The sequence below is a fragment of the Schistocerca gregaria genome, chromosome 8 (genome assembly GCF_023897955.1).
Source record: "Schistocerca gregaria isolate iqSchGreg1 chromosome 8, iqSchGreg1.2, whole genome shotgun sequence".
Taxonomy (NCBI): domain Eukaryota; kingdom Metazoa; phylum Arthropoda; class Insecta; order Orthoptera; family Acrididae; genus Schistocerca; species Schistocerca gregaria.
The window spans coordinates 444,708,758-444,728,748 of record NC_064927.1 but is presented as its reverse complement, the minus strand read 5'-3'; the positions used below and the strand labels follow the sequence as shown (position 1 = coordinate 444,728,748).

General features: G+C 44.6%; 1 protein-coding gene across 1 annotated transcript in view; it reads right to left on the bottom strand.

The window, feature by feature from the left end:
* The window catches only part of LOC126285235 (serine/arginine repetitive matrix protein 1-like), a 150,679-nt gene extending 135,095 nt beyond the window's left edge, over positions 1-15,584 (bottom strand). Inside the window, exon 1 of the mRNA XM_049984533.1 lies at positions 15,446-15,584. Coding sequence (XP_049840490.1) covers positions 15,446-15,584 — 139 coding nt within the window. The remainder of the gene's footprint in view (positions 1-15,445) is intronic.
* Positions 15,585-19,991: the final 4,407 nt, after the last annotated feature.

The window sequence follows — 19,991 nt, the reverse complement described above, 5'->3', positions numbered from 1 at the left end:
GCGATCTCCTACACTGGCCGTACACCTCTGGTGATCGTCGAGGGGACACTGAATAGTGCACGGTACATCCAAACCGTCATCGAACCCATCGTTCTACCATTCCTAGACCGGCAAGGGAACTTGCTGTTCCAACAGGACAAGGCACGTCCGTATGTATCCCGTGCCACCCAACGTGCTCTAGAAGGTGTAAGTCAACTACCCTGGCCAGCAAGATCTCCGGATCTGTCCCCCATTGAGCATGTTTGGGACTGGATGAAGCGTCGTCTCACGCGGTCTGCACGTCCAGCACGAACGCTGGTCCAACTGAGGCGCCAGGTGGAAATGGCATGGCAAGCCGTTCCACAGGACTACATCCAGCATCTCTACGATCGTCTCCATGAGAGAATAGCAGCCTGCATTGCTGCGAAAGGTGGATATACACTGTACTAGTGCCGACATTGTGCATGCTCTGTTGCCTGTGTCTATGTGCCTGTGGTTCTCTCAGTGTGATCATGTGATGTATCTGACCCCAGGAATGTGTCAATAAAGTTTCCCCTTCCTGGGACAATGAATTCACGGTGTTCTTATTTCAATTTCCAGGAATGTATTTCAGCTTGAAACACATCCTTCCTCTAGAGATTGCACTCTCCAGCATTGGCTGCCCTCCGTATACTCTAGTCTGTTTTCGATCCGCCAGTGAACCATACTAGGTCTCCAGTATGGTGTCAAAATTTGTTCTCCCTGAGATCTCTACTTCCTATTACTACATTGAAAGGCTTGTTGAAGCAGCTGGGAGTTATTATATAATTGGCCGCTAGTCCCCCAATCACACACATATCTATCCCACTCAGTATTTTAATATGAGATCCTGGATATCCAAGGCAGTTCCAGTTTTTGCCAAGGCTCGAGCCGCTGCCTCCGTCTTTACCCACATGCCTAATGGGGGTATGTCCAGCATGGTTCCCATCCCAGCACTGGGTGTGGTGCTAACTCCGCCTATACTGGATAAGCAGACCAATCTCTGCTCCTTAGCAAGCTCCTTAGCAGCTACCTGCTGTTCTACAAGCCCCAGGTTTCACTACAAGCTCTCCTGGTACTTATTAGAATACCTTCGCCTTGAAACAGGTGCTCCTTATGTGAGGGGTCCGAAATAGTTTCTCATCCAGGGTTACCCCTAGACATTTCACTATCCCCTTCACTTGTAGAGTTTCATCGAGAGGCTTGAGATTCCAATATGTGTGTTGGATCTACTTCCTCGTAAATGGTACTACAACAGTCCAGCTTCCTGCACCAATTTTGCACAATGTTGAATGCTCTGTGTACCATAGCTCTGACTGTCAAGTATCACTATGACAAGACTGTCTGCTTATCCCTGGCAGAAGGACTATCTATAGTTTAATTCTGCAATGAGTTCATTCAACACAAGGTTCCACAGTAGAGGGGACAGAACGTCTCCTTGTGGACAGCCTCTGGTGGCGTTGGCTACCATTTTTTCTTCCATAATGGTGGCTTCTACCTTTCTAAAACTAAGCAAATGGTGATCTCCAAGCCGTGCAGCTCTGCTGCCTTAACCAAGGACTCGAAGGTCATGTTGCTAAAAGCCTCTTCAGTGTCCAAGAACCTTCGCAACAAGTTGGTGGAATGCAGTTCCACATGATTTTCCTGGTTGGTATGCATGTTGATTTATGTGTAGAGGGACCCTAGATAACCTCCTCCCCCTAACATGCACATTGACCAGTTTTTCCAATGTTTTAAGAAGAAAGGACAGACTGATTGGTCTCATATTCTTGGCCTTGGAATGATCAGTTCTCTCTGGCTTTGGAATGAAGACAAACTTCACTGCCCTCCAGACGTTAGGAATGATACCTACTGCTAGGCTAACCCTAAATAACCTGCATACGAATCTTATTAAGTTCACTCCTGATTGTTACAGGAGCGCTGGAAAAATTCCATCTGGGGCAGGTCAACACATTCTCTGTCAGGTACAGTTCTCCCTTCGAATACCTGATAACCGTTATCTCACAGGAACGTTTTGGTCCTGAGGAAAATGAGTCTTGAGGAGTAGTTCCAGCGTTTCATGTGCTGTCCGTCTATTCTCCCCATCCTCTTTTCCTTAAAGTTCCTCTTGGATTAGTTGGTATCCTAGTGAGGATTTTGTGAAGTCTGGCCTGAACAGCCGTACCCTCTACCTCCTCACAGGATACCTTCCAGGACGCCTGTTTTGCTTGCTTAATTGCAAGATTGTATTTGACAATCCCGTGGTCTAGGGACGCCGGCACGGTAGCTCAGCGTGTTCGGCGAGAGCTGGTTGGCCTCTGTAATAATAATAATAAAAAAAAACTGAGTGCAACCATGAACAACGAACTAAAATGGATGTCACGTGACGTCCGCAACGATCAACAAAAAAAAAAAGGGGAAGCGTCTTTGATTCATAATAAAAACGTCTTCGGTCCCGGGTTCGCTCCCCACCACTGCCGAAATTTTGATAAAGAATCAGCATTGGCGGCCGAAGACTTCCGGCATAAGAAGTCAGCCTCATTCTACCAATGGCCTTGTCAAAGAGGGTGGAGGAGCGGATAGAGGTTCAGGGCACTCTCTTGTCCTAGGGGTGGGAAATTGCCCCTAAAGGCGGAAGAATCAGCAACGATCAACGACATGAGGATGCAGAAGGCAATGGAAACCACTGCATTAAAGACAGGTAACGTGTATCCGCAGGACATGTGGCCTGTAGTTGAAGAAGTGTCATGATGATCTCTCCATTGGCAAAAGATTCCGGAATAGTCCCCCATTCGGATCTCCGGGAGGGGACTGCCAAGGGAGAGGTTACCATGAGAGAAAGATTGAATAATCAACGAAAAGATAATGTTCTACGAGTCGGGGCGTGGAATGTCAGAAGCTTGAACGTGGTAGGGAAACTAGAAAATCTGAAAACGGAAATGCAAAGGCTCAGTCAAGATATAGAAGGCGTCAGTGAAGTGAAGTGGAAGGAAGACAAGGATTTCTGGTCAGATGAGTATCGGGTATTACCAACAGCAGCAGAAAATGGTATAACAGGTGTAGGATTCGTTATGAATAGGAACGTAGGGCAGAGGGTGTGTTACTGTGAACAGTTCAGTGACCGGGTTGTTCTAATCCGAATCGACAGCAGACCAGCATCGACAACGATAGTTTAGGTATACATGCCGACGTCGCATACTGAAGATGAACAGATAGATAAAGTGTATGAGGATGTTGAAAGGGTAATGCAATATGTAAAGGGGGACGAAAATCTAATAGTCGTGGGCAACTGGAATGCAGTTGTAGGGAAAGGAGTAGAAGAAAAGGTTACAGGAGAATATGGGCTTGGGGCAAGGAATGAAAGAGGAGAAAGACTAATTGAGTTCTGTAACAAGTTTCAGCTAGTAATAGCGAATACCCTGTCCAAGAATCACAAGAGGAGGAGGTATACTTAGAAAAGGCCGGGAGATACGGGAAGATTTCAATTAGATTACATCATGGTCAGACAGAGATTCCGAAATCAGATACTGGATTGTAAAGCGTACCCAGGAGCAGATATAGACTCAGATCACAATATAGTAGTGATGAAGAGTAGGCTGAAGTTCAAGACATTAGTCAGGAAGAATCAAAACGCAAAGAAGTGGGATACGGAAGTTCTAAGGAATGACGAGATACGTTTGAAGTTCTCTAACGCTATAGATACAACAATTAGGAATAGCGCAGTAGGCAGCACAGTTGAAGAGGAATGGACATCTCTAAAAAGGGCCATCACAGAAGTTGGGAAGGAAAACGTAGGTACAAAGAAGGTAGCTGCGAAGAAACCATGGGTAACAGAAGAAATACTTCAGTTGATTGATGAAAGGAGGAAGTACAAACATGTTCCGGGAAAATCTGGAATACAGAAATACAAGTCGCTGAGGAATGAAATAAATAGGAAGTGCAGGGAAGCTAAGACGAAATGGCTGCAGGAAAAATGTGAAGACATCGAAAAAGATATGATTGTCGGAAGGACAGACTCAGCATACAGGAAAATCAAAACAACCTTTGGTGACATTAAAAGCAACGGTGGTAACATTAAGAGTGCAACGGGAATTCCACTGTTAAATGCAGAGTAGAAAGCAGATAGGTGGAAAGAATACACTGAAAGCCTCTATGAGGGTGAAAATTTGTCTGATGTGATAGAAGAAGAAACAGGAGTCGATTTAGAAGAGATAGGGGATCCAGTATTAGAATCGGAATTTAAAAGAGCTTTGGAGGACTTACGGTCAAATAAGGCAGAGGTATAGATAACATTCCGTCGGAATTTCTAAAATCATTAGGGGAAGTGGCAACAAAACGACTATTCACGCTGGTGTGTAGAATATATGAGTCTGGCGACATACCATCTGACTTTTGGAAAAGCATCATCCACACAATTCCGAAGACGGCAAGAGCTGACAAGTGCGAGAATTATCGCACAATTAGCTTAACAGCTCATGCATCGAAGCTGCTTACAAGAATAATACACAGAAGAATGGAAAAGAAAATTGAGAATGCGCTAGGTGACAATCAGTTTGGCTTTAGGAAAAGTAAAGGCACGAGAGAAGCAATTCTGACGTTACGGTTAATAATGGAAGCAAGGCTAAAGAAAAATCAAGACACGTTCATAGGATTTGTCGACCTGGAAAAAGCGTTCGACAATATAAAATGGTGCAAGCTGTTCGAGATACTGAAAAAAGTAGGGGTAAGCTATAGGGAGAGTGCTCGTATTAAGAAGGGTTAAGACAAGGCTGTAGCCTTTCGCCCCTACTCTTCAATCTATACATCGAGGAAGCAATGATGGAAATAAAAGAAAGGTTCAGGAGTGGAATTAAAATACAAGGTGAAAGGATATCAATGATACGATTCGCTCATGACATTGCTATCCTGTGTGAAAGTGAAGAAGAATTAAATGATCTGCTGAACGGAATGAACTGTCTAATGAGTACACAGTATTGTTTGAGAGTAAATCGGAGAAAGACGAAGGTAATGAGAAGTAGTAGAAATGAGAACAGCGAGAAACTTAACATCAGGTTTGCTAGTCACGAAGTCAATGAAGTCAATGAAGTTAAGGAATTCTGCTACCTAGGCAGTAAAATAACCAATGTCGGACGGAGCAAGGAGGACATCAAAAGCAGACTCGCTATGGCAAAAAAGGCATTTCTGGCCAAGAGAAGTCTACTAATATCAAATACCGGCCTTAATTTGAGGAAGAAATTTCTGAGGATGTACGTCTGGAGTACAGCATTGTGTGGTGGTGAAACATGGACTGTGGGAAAACAGGGACAGAAGAGAATCGAAGCATTTGAGGTGTGGTGCTATAGACGAATGTTAAAAATTAGGTGGTCTGATAAGGTAAGGAATGAGCAGGTTCTACGCAGAATCGGAGAAGAAAGGAATATGCGGAAAACACTGATAAGGAGACGGGACAGGATGATAGGACATCTGCTAAGACATGAGGGAATGACTTCCATGGTACTAGAGGGAGCTGTAGAGGGCAAAAACTGAAGAGGAAGACAGATATTGGAATACGTCAAGTAAATAATTGAGGACGTAGGTTGCAAGTGCTACTCTGAGATGAAGAGGTTAGCACAGGGGAGGAATTCGTGGCGGGCCACATCAAACCAGTCAGTAGACTGATGACCCAAAAAAAAAAAAAAAACAAGGGCCCTCTGATATTCTGCCCATTGTCCTTTCCTTCTCGCAATTTTAAACAGTCTTCATACCTATTTCCTCTGTGATTCCAGGTTGTTGTTCCACCAACAAACATTCGTATTGTGCGCTTCTTGGTGATTGAGCAGTTGCCATGGTATGAGGTCATGATGGCAGACGAGCTGCTACCTCCTCAAAATCTGCTGGATTCCTTATCGAAATAATGACTTCTGGCAGGCTTGAGTCGAGGTCCCTCCTATACACCTTCCAGTCCGTTTCCCTAGGATTCCTATATGACATGGTCTGTCTGATGCCCATTTCAACCTCGAACTTAATATACATGTGGTCAGACGAGGATGGCTCTAAGGCAACATGCTATTATATGACATAACTACCCATCAAAGTGAGACCAAAGGTTATGTCAATTACCTCTTGCCTTCTTATTTTCCTGAATTTAGATTCCTTGCCCCTATTCAGGATCTTTAAGTTATTTGCTAGAAGAAATTCTAGAAAGTTCTTACCTCTACTGTTGGTGTCTGTGCTGCCCCAAACTAAGTTGTGCTCATTAGCAATGCTTCCAACCAATAGGTGGTCACCCTGTTGTGCACAGGCTTCCGCCAGTCTCCTCACTTCCGGAGAAGGAGGAGCACTGCCCTCGTAAGGAGGGTATATCGAGGCCATCACAAACTCCCTTCCTCACGTTGCCGCAACCTGATGGGCACTAAGTCCCTAGAACAAAATCCGCCATCAGCATGAAGAGGATTCCATTTTTTGCATAAATGCACATTCTGCAGTTTGTTATATTTCTAGTGCAAACCAGCTTACGTCCTGTGTCGCCGAGGCCCGATACACCCCCCTTTATATTAATAGGTTCCTAAATCAGAGGCCGGCCGGGGTGGCCAAGCGGTTCTAGGCGCTACAGTCTGGAACCGCGCGACCGCTATGGTATCAGGTTCGAATCCTGCCTCGGGCATGGATGTGGCTGATGTCTTTAGGTTAGTTAGGTTTAAGTAGTTCTAAGTTCTAGAGGACTGATGACTTCAGAACCTATTTTCGCAATCAGAGTCTCTGGAGAGGTCTCGTTAAGGAGTTTTGGCACTGAGATTAATATCTTTGCCGTCTTGAAGAGCTCAGCCGCTGTCTTTAGCAGCAGCTTCGTGTCCTCCCATGGTGATATTAAGGGCACCTTTACCTTAAGCCAGTCCAATGTACCCACCGCCACACAGACAAAGATAAGAGCACCATGATCCAGATAGCCTCCCTTGAATTTTTGGTTCTGGAGCAGCGTCCCCCCAATCTTCTCAAAGCCATTTGCACGAGCTCCTCCAGCTGTGAGGTGATCCTGACCAGTGAATAACCTTGCTGGATAACCGCCATCCTAAAAACCGAGACTTTAGTACTATAGGTCTGTTTCCTTATTTCCTGCCTCAGCTTTTTCTGGATACGCTTATCCTGAGAAGTGGGAGCCTTCGATTCCTCCCTTGTTCTCTTACTGCCTGCTCTCGATGTAGAAGGGGTTTACACACCCCTGTCGCCCTGGGACTTTTTTTATAGGAGGTCTTGGGCACAAGCCCTTTTAGTTCCCTCCAGTACTGTTTAGTAAGCCACTCTTTTCCTTCCTTTAGCTTTTGTTCTCTAAGAAGTTTCCTCCTCTGAGCCCCAGACAAGTCTTTGTTCTTAATCTGTTCAAACTTCTTAGTAACCAATTCCACTTCTTGAACATGTCTGTCTCCCTGTTCAGATGAAGGGATGTTTTCCAGCGGTTCCAGCCCCGATGTTTGGGTGTCTTAGGTCTCAACTTGCCTCTCAGTGTTGCTATTTTCTTTTCTGTCCATTTGTCCATTTTGGTTCCCACACCCGGCATAGCCCTTAGCCTCACGTGAACACACATGCCTCTCCACCTGCACGGACAGTGCTGCCTCAAGGTGGTGTCCCCTGGAGAGGTAGCGTACTATACCATCTCTCAAATAATGATGAAATTGGCAAGCGTAGAGTCAGACAGAAGAGACACTGAAAGAATCAGCCTTAGAAAAGAAGTGCTGAAAAAGTGGATCCAAATTTGATTGATGGAAACTTTATTTTTAGGAGAAAACACTGAAAACCAAACTACAAATAAGCAAATTATTATTGGGAAGGCTGCTTATATCAAGTTACTAGCACTCAGTTGAATGTCAGTCAGAGCTAAAGGTGGAGTAATATTCGTAGATAATGGATTACCATTAAATAACTGTCCTACAAATTAACATCTAAGACTGACACACTCTTACTGCACATAGTGTCTCCCCCGTTAAGAAGTATAGTAGGAACTGACATATACAGAGTCTTTGCATCAAACATTTAGAGGTGATAGATCATGTCTCTGGGATTAACTTTTGTTGTAGACAAACTGTTCACTGACACTTCCGACGATACTAGACGTTCTTTAATATTTCCCAATCTTTGGATGACGTGTTTTCACCGAACTAGCAGGATCTGATAACCAGCTGTGCTGCGTACTACCTGCCCCAGTAAATTGATAGAGTGAAATTCAACAACAAAATCCTTAAAATGAGTATCCGTAAGCAGAGAAACATATTTCAGAAGCGAATGAGGAACTTTCGATTTGTTCGTTCTTGCCCCTTTCACAGGCAGCAGATGACTGTATTGTAGGCAACACACATGGCTTGTACACGCTGCAGAGGGCTTATGCCCTGCTGCCTCTCAGGGGGATAACTGATACAAGGAGACGCTAAGTGCCACCGGAAAGCGTCAGCGAAAGTTTTGTCCTTAAAAAAATTTGTTCTTCATGGCGTGAACTACCACGCCTAGACGCTTGGTCCACAGACTTTGAAACACTCTCTGTACATAAAATTTGTTGACGCTTAACAGCAGAACTCATCAACATAGGAACTCTCATGATTTGGGCAGACGTGTCATCAGACTTAAATATTGGGTCAATAATAAATGGGTATGTGGCCATTTTGAGTAATTCAGAATGACTCCTTCTTTAAGAGATGTGTACCAAGCGTTAATTGACACTGCTGAGAATACACAATCGCCGTTGCTCAGCGCGTTGACAAGATATCTTCTCTGCTGTCATTCTCACTTGATCTTAAAGAAAAAGAAGGTTGGTTTCGATATTATGCCTGAGTCTGAGGGCCTCCCCCACTCTGACATCATCAAACATTAAGTAGTTTCATTACTAAGAGGGGAATAAAGTTCCGTGATACCGTATCCATTAACATTTTCATGACCAGTAGACCTCATATTTACTTTCAACAGGGTCCTTCATAATCCAAGACCGTTAAACTCTTTGTGCCGATAGTTAAATATTATGGTCAAACCAAAGTACCCTTAAGATAGGTACACTGTGGAGGCCAAAAAGAGAAAAACATGGGTTCTGAGCAAATACTTGTTGTTATTGTATTCCTGGCAGTAACCACGAAGAAAGTTTGATACGTGAGCCACGAAATTTTAACCTTATTTTGTGCAGTCGGCCAGTATTTATAGACTGGAGTGTCGTGCGGTAGTTCGATTTCTGCATTTGAAGGTAGACAACGCTCCTAACGCTCATTCTCCCTTCCCGTCTCACCGAACCGAGGCTGCGGTGATAATGTTTTCGGTATGTGCAGTCTCACGAATGTGTCGGTGACACTCGCTATCTGTAATCGCCGACCCATTTTGTGTGCAAGCAGTTCTACAAATTGTGTTATACGTTAAAATATGTGTTTGTTATGTGTTTAGAAAAATATTATTTATCTCTTTTTCAGGAAACGGATTGTCACGGAGAAAATAGGTGACACCATGCTGTTAGATATATGGTCACAAAACGTAACGCGCCGAAGGGAAAAAAATCACATATTGTCCCTATCTTTCCCGTGAGACTTTTATCGTATGTTGTAGTTTTATCATAAAGGAATTCGTCTGAGTTGTGTCCTCTTTATTAGGCAGGCTTCTTCATTTCAGTGTACATAGTTTAAAACATAAATAAATATTTATTGAAAGTTGAAAGACCAAGAAATAGTTGCTCTGGAGGCGAATACATTGAATTTTATGCCGTAGGCGGAAATTAATTTTATCGTAAGTATGTATTTTAACTTGTATTATACTCTGGGGCCTGGAGAGAAGTTACTGGGACGTACGACTATGGTGAGCTATTTACGCATATGAAGACAGTTTAAAAAGAATAATTATTTTTCAATCGTCTACGGAAGTTTTGCCCACTCACAAATGATTTAATGAGTACTATAGACGACGGATACACTGCTGTACAAAACGAAAGCGTGAGATAGGTACAGAAACATAACATATAAAGAACTCGGTGTAAATGAATGAAAGTGCGGGACGACGTCACCAGATGTCTCCCAGTCGTACACGGAAAGATGGACATCACATGGTGTGATGAGGCGTGAGGTCATAGTGACCCAAGCGCCAAATGGGACTGGTCCCGCAACGCGAGGCAGTCGAAGGAAAGGGAAAATGACACTGTGCGTCAATCAGCGAGCAGTTACGATGTGCTATGACGATTTTCTTCGTTACAATATGGCCCGGAGACAACAACTGAATGACTGCATATGGGGAAGAACCTTAAAAAAATGGTTCAAATGATTCTGAGCACTATAGGACTTGACTTCTGAGGTCATCAGTCCCCTAGAACTTAGAACTACTTAAACTTAACTAACTTAAGGACATCACACACATCCATGCCTGAGGCAGGATTCGAACCTGCGACCGTAGCAGTCGCGCGGTTCCATCCTGTAGCACCTATAACGGCTCGGCCGCACCGGCCGGCGAAGAATCTTCAGGCAACAGGAAGAAGGACGAAGCCTGAGGGGTGAGGCCCAAGACCTTGGTATCATTGTTTCACGTACACGGGAGCGTTCCGAACCATAGGCAAAGATGGCCGAAGGAGAGGGAGTGTTCGGTGGTCGACCGCGGTCAACTTCAGCAGTAGATGACCGCTGCTTTGTACGACAGGCGAGAAGGGACCCACATCATTTGCATTTACAACAATATTTTTACAAGACTACAAGGCACACAGTCTCACGTATCACAGTGGCATGGGGACGCTGTGCTTTTCGCCCGACGACCGGTACGTTGTGTTCCGTTGACATCTGCACGTGGCCGGTACCATTTGCGATGGTCCCAGGAGCAATGAGGAAGGGGGTATCGAGCATCTACAGAAATCCACATGTATATTTGATATGTTGTGGGTACCGTGAGGGGAAGGCGCGGTGTCAGGGACGTCATGTAACTGAAAGACTCTCTGCTTTACCAGATTTGCCAAGTACTTTACCCAACACCGTGCTCTAGCCACGTGAAGTCAGCAGTCAGCCAAAGGCTGCAGTGCAGGCTACAATCTGGACTACTGACCACCCTGACGAGCTGCTGCCGTAAATAATTGTCCAACAAGTCGCGATATTGACTCAGAGTTATGCTGACTGGTGTTCAGAATCAGCAGTTACACAAACTCTGCCTGGGCTACCCAGACAGTGACTACACGTAACTCCACCAGTCTCTGGTCACTAATTCATGTTTTCTCCTTCTCCAGCGGTCCAGAATAGAGTCCACGGAGAAATTCCGTTCTCTACACAAACTCCAAAGAAAAATTAAGATTCGCCGACCACATCAAGCCGCATGTCTGCAAAAGTGGACGGTTGCGGATCTTAGCGCCACTCACAAGTGTACTAATCGCCACACACAACCCCTCCAAAACTCCACGAACAATCATATTCCAATTGAGAGGCTTGCCGCCAAAAACTAGCCGCGCCTTGTTACGTCAGCAAGCGTCACCAACTGTCTGCCAATTAGGTTGCTCTTTTCCGGCGCACGCGGAAGACTGTGGCGTGGGAGAAGGAACTTACATAGCAAAGTGGAGTGCCTACTTGGAGAACCGGCTTGCTGGACACCCTGCTGTTACCGAGCGGCAGTTTTAATAATACAACGATAAAAAGTCCGACCGCCCTTCCCAGGCGCCACATCATCACGCTTGCAGATTCCATGCAATCCTCCTTGTCTTCCTTCCGGCCGAGAGAAAGCCTAGGGTGCCTTAGAGAGCCCCTCTGACCACCACTATTGTCACTGGGCCTGACCTTCCTGGAACCTGGCGGATGGGTCCGCACACAACTCGCCCTTCCTGAGTGCCCCTTCCACATAGAACGTCCACCAACAGATCTTGAAAAATATAACAAATGGAGTAAGACGCGTCACCTGATTTAATTCGAGAAAAGAGTAATTGAAGAACTAGATACTCGATGACCTTGGGCAGAGTTGGAAATAAGCAAGGACTGAGTAAGCACTATTATTCACGAACATTCGTAGAAGTTGCAGGTGTAAAAAAAACGCGTGACCACTGTGCTACGAGCGAATCCACAAGAAGCATAAGCTGTCACATTGGATCAGTTTGTAACCCCTAGCAGTAGTTAGTTGTAGCTAATGGTGATTATTCTGAAGACCAGTAACTCTTGTTTTTTGTACTTTACAATGCCATTCCCCGAACTCTTAGACTTTTTCCTCGTGTAATAAGGTACGTAAAGGAGGGATGACGACTGTGATAAACTTGTAATATGCACTGATGTGCAAAACTTGGGGACGAAAAAAACTTTCACATGTCACCTAAAAGTAATATAGCTCCATGAAACGTGGACCAGACATACACTACTGGCCATTAAAATTGCTACACCAAGAAGAAATGCAGACGATAAACGGCTATTCATTGGACAAATATGTTATACTGGAACTGACGTGTGATTACATTTTCACGCAATTTGGGTGCATACATCCTGAGAAGTCAATAACCAGAATAACCACTTCTGGCTTTAATAACGGCCTTGTTACGCCTGGGCATTGAGTCAAACAGAGCATGGATGGCGTGTACAGGTACAGCTGCCCATGCAGCTTCAACACGATACCACAGTTCATCAAGAGTAGTGACTGGCGTATTGTGACGTGCCAGTTGCTCGGCCACCATTGACCAGACGTTTTCAGTTGGTGGGAGATCTGGAGAATGTGTTGGCCAGGGCAGAAGTCGAGCATTTTCTGTATCCAGAAAGGCCCGTGCAGGAACTGAAACGTGCGGTGGTGCATTATCCTGCTGAAATGTAGGGTTTCGCAGGGATCGAATGAAGGGTAGAGCGACGGGTCGTAACACATCTGAAATGTAGCGTCCACTGTTCAAAGATCCGTTAGTGCGAACAAGAAGTGACCGAGTGACCAATGGCACTCCATTCCATCACGCCGGGTGATATGCCAGTATGGCGATGACGAATAAACACTTCCAATGTGCGTTCACCGCGATGTCGCCAAACACAGATGGGACCATCATGACGCTGTAAACAGAACCTGGGTTCATCCGAAAAAATGACATTTTGCCGTTCCTGCTCCCAGGTTCGTCGTTGAGTACTCCATCGCAGGCGCTCCTGTCTGTGATGCCATCGCAGGCGCTCCTGTCTGTGATGCAGCCATGTTCTCCGAGCTGATAATCCAGGCTGCTGCAAACCTCGTCGAACTGTTCGTGCAGATGGTTGTTTTCTTGAAAACGTCCCTATCTGTTGACTCAGGGATCGAGACGTGGCTGCACGATCCGTTACAGCCATGCGGATAAGATGCCTTTCATCTCGACAGCTAGTGATACGAGGCCGTTGGGGTCCAGCACGGCGTTCCGTATTACCCTCCTGAACTCAGAGATTCCATATTCTGCTAGCAGTCATTGGATCTCGACCAAGGATATCGTATTACCCTCCTGAACTCAGGGATTCCATATTCTGCTAGCTGTCATTGGATCTCGACCAAGGATATGATAAACCGAAATCGCGATAGGCTACTATCCGACCTTTATCAAAGTCGGAAACGTGATGGTACGCATTTCTCCTCCTTACACGAAGCATCATAACAACGTTCACCAGGCAATGCCGGTCAACTGTTATTTGTGTATGAGAAATCGGTTGGAAACTTTCCTCATGTTAGCACGTTGTAGGTGTCACCACCGGCGCTAACCTCGTGTGAATGCTCTGAAAAGCTAATCATTTGCAAATCACAGCATCTTCTTCCTGCCGGTTAAATTTCGCGTCTGTGGCACGTCATCTTCGTGGTGCAGCAATTTTAATGGCCAGTAGTGTAGGAATAAACGTTACAGCACAGAATAAAATTGAAAGAAATATGTAATCAGACGAACAGAAATGACTCTTTTATTCAAGCACACTGCTGACATTGGAGTCACACGTTTTTAGCAGTCCCCTGGGCATTAAATAAGAGAAAACAAGCAAAAGGGTTTGGTGTCTTTCAAACCAAAAAAACGTTAACATCGTCTTTTATTTGTTAGATTAGATTAGTACTAGATCCATAGATCATGAATACGACACTTTGTAATGATGTGGAACGTGTCATGTTAATAAAATTTGACACAGTTTTTTTTGTGGGGTTGGGAAATTACCCACTTACTATATCCAAAAATTCATCTAAGGAGTAGAAGGGTTGACATTAAGAAATTCTTTTAATTTCCTTTTAAATGCTATATGGCTATCTGTCAGACTTTTGATGCTATTAGGTAAGTGACCAAAGACTTTTGTGGCAGCATAATTTACCCCCTTCTGAGCCAAAGATATATTTAACCTTGAGTAGTGAAGATCATCCTTTCTCCTAGTGTTGTAGCCATGTACACTGCTATTACTTTGAAATTCGTAGGGATTGTTAATAACAAATTTCGTAAGTGAATGCATATACATATGGGAGGCTACAGTGAAGATTTCTAGGTCTTTAAATAAGTGTCTGCAGAACGATCTGGGACGAGATCCAGCAATTATTCTGATTACACGCTTTTGTGCAATGAACACTCTTTTACTCAATGATGAGTTACCCCAGAATATGATGCCATACGAAAGCAGAGAATGAAAATAGGCGTGGTAAGGTAATTTACTCAGATGCATATCGCCAAAATTTGATATGACCCTAATAGCATAAGTAGCTGAACTCAAACGTTTCAGCAGATCCTCAGTGTGTTATTTACAGTTCAACCCCTCATCAATGCATACACCTAGAAATTTTGAATATTCTACCTTAGCTACCGATTTCTGATCGAAGTCTATATTTATTAATTGTGTCATTCCATTTACTGCGTGGAACTGAATATACTGTGTTTTGTCAAAGTTTAATGAGAGCCCATTTGCAGAGAACCACTTAATGATTTTCTGAAAAACATCGTTTACAATTTCACCAGTTAATTCTTGTCTGTTTGGTGTGATAGCTATACTAGTAGTATCGGCAAAAAGTACCAGCTTTGCATCTTCGTAAATATAGAATGGCAAGTCATTAATTTATATTAAGAACAGCAGAGGACCCAAGACCGAACCTTGCGGTACCCCATTCTTGATTGTTCCCCAGTTTGAGTAATCACCAGTTTTTTGCATATGATGTGAACTGTTTGTTTCAACTTTCTGCACTCTTCCAGTTGAGCACTGTCCCATTCATACCACAGAACTTGAGTGTCTCTTACTTCAATCTCCCTACTTCGACCTCCCCATTCCCCCTTTACTCTTGCGCTTCCCCATTTTTTTTCCACAAAATTTAAGCCCCCACTGAAACGGCACCCATGGCACGCTGATGTAGCCTAGTTACGCACTTTGCTCTGCCGTAAGAAATGGCGAAGGTACGTGATCGAATCCTGTTCCTTACAGGCCGTAGTCGGGTGCCGCTGACGGTGGGTTGCACCGACTGTGGCGTGCGGCGTGTTTAGCCGAGGCCAAGTGGCAGAGGTGTGCTGGGGCAGCAGAGCGTACGACAGCGCGGCGTGGCGCGGCGTGTTGACGCTGCAGCGGGCTCAGACTGCAGTGGCGGCGCACCGCCGCCTGCGGTTTATTTATGTTGGCTCCGCGTCCTTTGTGCGCCGGGTCGCGCCCCACCGGCAGCGGCCTACACACGTTGTCTGCTAGACGCACGTGCGCGCGGACCGCAGCTTCACGCATGTGCTCTTCCGCAGCACGGCAGAGGCGCTTCTGATGTCTGGCGTCGTTTGGGGCCGCGGACGCAAACTGACCGGCGTCGCTGCCGCTTCCGTTGCATCCGCCGACAAAGCAGCAGCAGGGAGGGGTGTGCGACGGAGCGCGAGCAGGCGAGGCCGCCGCCCCGTCCAAACAGCTGACCCAGGCTTGCGAGCGAATCTGCGGGCTATCCAGCCTCTGCCTCTACCCTACTCTACTCGCGTCTCGCTCTGCCGCGACAGCATTCCCAGCATTCCGTACTGTAGGCGTAGCGCCCTTGTCCTTGTAAAACAGTATTCTACTTGAAACTTCCTGGCAGATGAAAACTGTGTGCCGGACCGAGACTCGAACTCGGGACCTTTGCCTTTCGCGGGCAAGTGCTCTTCCAACTGAACTACCCAAGCACGACTCACGCCCCGTCCTCAGAGCTTTACTTCTGCCAGTACCTCGTCTCCTACCTTCCAAACTTTACAGAAGCTCTCCTGCGAATCTTGCAGAACTAGCACTCCTGGTAGAGCACTTGACCGCGAAAGGCAAAGGTCCCGAGTTCGAGTCTCGAGCCGGCACACAGTTTTAATCTGCCAAGATGTTTCATATCAGCGCACACTCCGCTGCAGAGTGAAAATCTCATTCTGTAGTATTCTACTTCCTCCTTTATATCTTCTCCATAACGTTTGTCCCATACACATGATGACAATTATTGAACTTTAAGAAATAAATTCGTCATAACTTCTAAGCGGCTTCGTTAGGATATTAAAAAACTAAAAAAAAACCTCGATTGCGAAAAAAGCACCTAGTATTAAGTGTTAACCCAGGTTTTGGCGTAGATAACTACACCTTCTTCACAACAACAATAAAACCCAGAAGTGCCTAAGAAGACCTTTGTCAATGATTAAAAGAACAGTATACCTATACATATATAAACGAAAAAGACACTTAATGGTATATACTCAACCTCACACCAGTGGAGCATACACAATTATGTTAAGTAGTGTTATGACTTTGTACATATGTACTGTTTGTGTTTTCATTCTCTTTTTCATTTATAAATGTATAGCTATGATGTTCTTTTAATCACTGACAAAGGTCTTCTTAGGCACTTGTGGGTTTTATTGTTGTTCTGAAGAAGGTGCAGTTATCTACACCGAAACCTGGGTTAACACTTACCACTAAATGATTTTTTCACAATAGAGGCGGGTTTTTAGTTTTTTAATATATTAACCAACGATTGCTGACGCGCTGCGATGTTGAAGGTTCTTAGCTTCGTTAGGACGTTCAAACTGCACGTTTGGCCGCAGGGCATCATGTGAACTATATGGTATGGTTTCGCAACGAAGCCCACTTTCATTTTGATGGGTTCATTAATAAGCAACATTGGCGCGTTTGGTGGACCGAGAATCCGCATTTCGCAATCGACAAGTCTCGTCACCCTCAACGGATGACTGTGTGGTGTTCAATGTCCTGACACTGAATAGTCGGTGCGGCCGGCCGTGGTGGCCGAGCGGTTCTAGGCGCTACAGTCTGGAACCGCGCGACCGCTACGGTCGCTGGTTCGTATCCTGCCTCGGGCATGGGTATGTGTGATGTCCTTAGGTTTTAGTAGTTCTAAGTTCTAGGGGACTGATGACATCAGTTAAGACCCATAGCGCTCAGAGCCATTTGAACCATTTAATCGGTGCGATATTCTTTGGTGAAGGTTTTGGAAGAGGATTTCATCCCCATTATCGAAAATGACCCTGATTTCGACATTACGTGGTTCATGCAAGACGTTGCTCGACCCCATCAAAGTAGGAGTTTCAAGTCCTGGGGAAGCACTTTGGGGACCGCATTCTGCTGGGGTACCCAGAGGCCACTGGCATGGTCCTCGATTGGACGCCGTATTCTCCAGATCTGCGTGCATGCGACTCCTTATTGTGGGGCTATGTTAAATACAAGGCGTACAGCATTAAGTCCAAAACCGTTGCTGAATTGAAAACAGCCATTCAGGAGATGATCCACAGCACCGATGTTCCAACACTTCAGCGGATCACTCAGAACTTGCTATTCGTCTGCGTAACATCGTCGTCAATGATGGCAGGAATATCGAACGTCATTACCTGAACCCAAATATCCATAGTGACGTTTACACGTTATATATATTGTGTGCACACCATAGTTCGTACTTAATTTATGTTATTTTTTCATATAGTTCAATAATTGCCAACCTTTAGTATGGGGGCCGCTTTTCTACATCTACATCTACATTTATACTCTGCAAGCCACCCAACGGTGTGTGGCGGAGGGCACTTTACGTGCCACTGTCATTACCTCCCTTACCTGTTCCACTCGCGGGAAGAACGACTGCCGGAAAGCCTCCGTGCGCGCTCGAATCTCTCTAATTTTACATTCGTGATCTCTTCGGGAGGTATAAGTAGGGGGAAGCGATATATTCGATACCTCATCCAGAAACGCACCCTCTCGAAACCTGGACAGCAAGCTACACCGCGATGCACAGCGCCTCTCTTGAAGAGTCTGCCACTTGACTTCGCTAAACATCTCCGTAACGCTATCACGCTTACCAAATAACCCTGTGATTAGGTAAATCTAATTTTGTGATTTATGTGGCAGGATTCTCCATAGACCTACTAAAAATAACTAGACCGCTGAGTGGCGGTAATATATCGTTCCCATACTGAAGCCGCCATTTGCGGGGCAGCATTGTCTTTCCACTTACTAAATGTCAAATATCGGATAAAACGTTATACATAAAGTGATGTGGCAGATGCAAATGATGTTCGTTAGGACTCTGCATCCCCATTACAAACAACTGTGAAAATGAAATGGCTGTTTCAAATTATATTATATAATTTATATATATACCCTGGTCCAAGCTGATTGAAGAAAAAAATCGGTAAAAATGTGGAAGGGAAGGTGGATAAAATTGTGCAAGGCAACAATGACTGAAAAATAAGCGAAAAAGACTGACACATAGTATGTTCCAGAATATATTAAACAAGAACAGAAAGTCAAAAACTTCGTGAACGAAAAAGTAACTTCATTTCTGATGATTCGATTCGTCACAAATAATCAGATGTTACGGGTCCACTTTCGCTATCTCACACCAGTAAAGTCTATACATTGTACAGCTTTATGCATGTTTCTTTCCTTACCTTATATTTGACTAATGTAAGTTGTGTGATTCCACACAGAAAGTCTGAATCTGCCAAATTTTAGCTCGACGTCATCTGTCTCGGTATATTTAGAACTGCACCCTGGATTTTTAAACACTGTTATTTGTTGAACTGTTTATTCCTCAACTAGTCCCCCATGTGGCACTTATCCAGCTGGCATATAAAGAAATGCTCACGAGATATAGCGCTTAACGGGGAAATAAAATAGCGGGGCCGAAACAAAAACTCTCACAACGGGAGAAGCGATCTCGAAACCGTGGAGAAGGTAAATAACGGATCGATTTAAAGTGCTATTCTTACTACTCCAGGCATTGCAGACAAGTAAGTAAAAAAATGAGACCGTAATTTTTACTTACGTGTACAAGATGGTAATATATAATACTTCGAATTATTTTCATCAGCTCAGAGGAATCGTCAGTGGTTCGAAAGCTATTTAATGAAAGAATAATTTTTGTTTTCAAAAAGAGTAATATGAAGCGATTGCCTGCATTATTACTTCAAGGCATCCGCTATTTTAACCGTAATCGCAGGCTAAGCTTCCATTTAGGATAAGATAATTTAGAAGAATTATTCTATTAGACCTGTTTATACAACGTAACGCGGAGCGCGCTAATTTGTAAGTCAGGGAGATGACCGAGCGAGATGATGTAGTGGTTGCCACCTGGGCTCGCATTCTGGTGGAAGACGGTCCAAACCTGCGTCTGGTCACCTAGATTTACGTTTCCCTTGATTTTCCCAAAATCGCTCCAAGCAAATGCCGCGGCCGATTTCCTTTCCCATCCTTGAAATAATACGAGTTTGTGTACCGTCTAATGACTCGACGTCGACAGGACATTATACCTTAAACTTCCTTCTTTTCTTCGTGAAGGTGATCCAGACACGGATCGAATCTGTGAAGAGGATTAACGACCATGGACCAATATATCGATCAGCTTGCTTGTGGTTTTTAGGCGATTACCCATACTCGTTTAGGCAAATGCTGGGCTTTTCTCCAAATTGTGCGGCAGAAAATAAGGTACGTTTGTACTTATTACAGATTTAATATATCTACCTAGAGACTACGGATACAAATATGCCTTACGCCAAAAAATTTAGTGAGGGAGCAGGTTTTTTTAGAGAAATGAATCTTGGTGAGTAACACGTTTTCCAGTGTGTGAGCCTGTATGCGGACATTTCGTATTTATGTGGGGCGTGTTTCAAACTATACTAAGTGGCTCTTTGG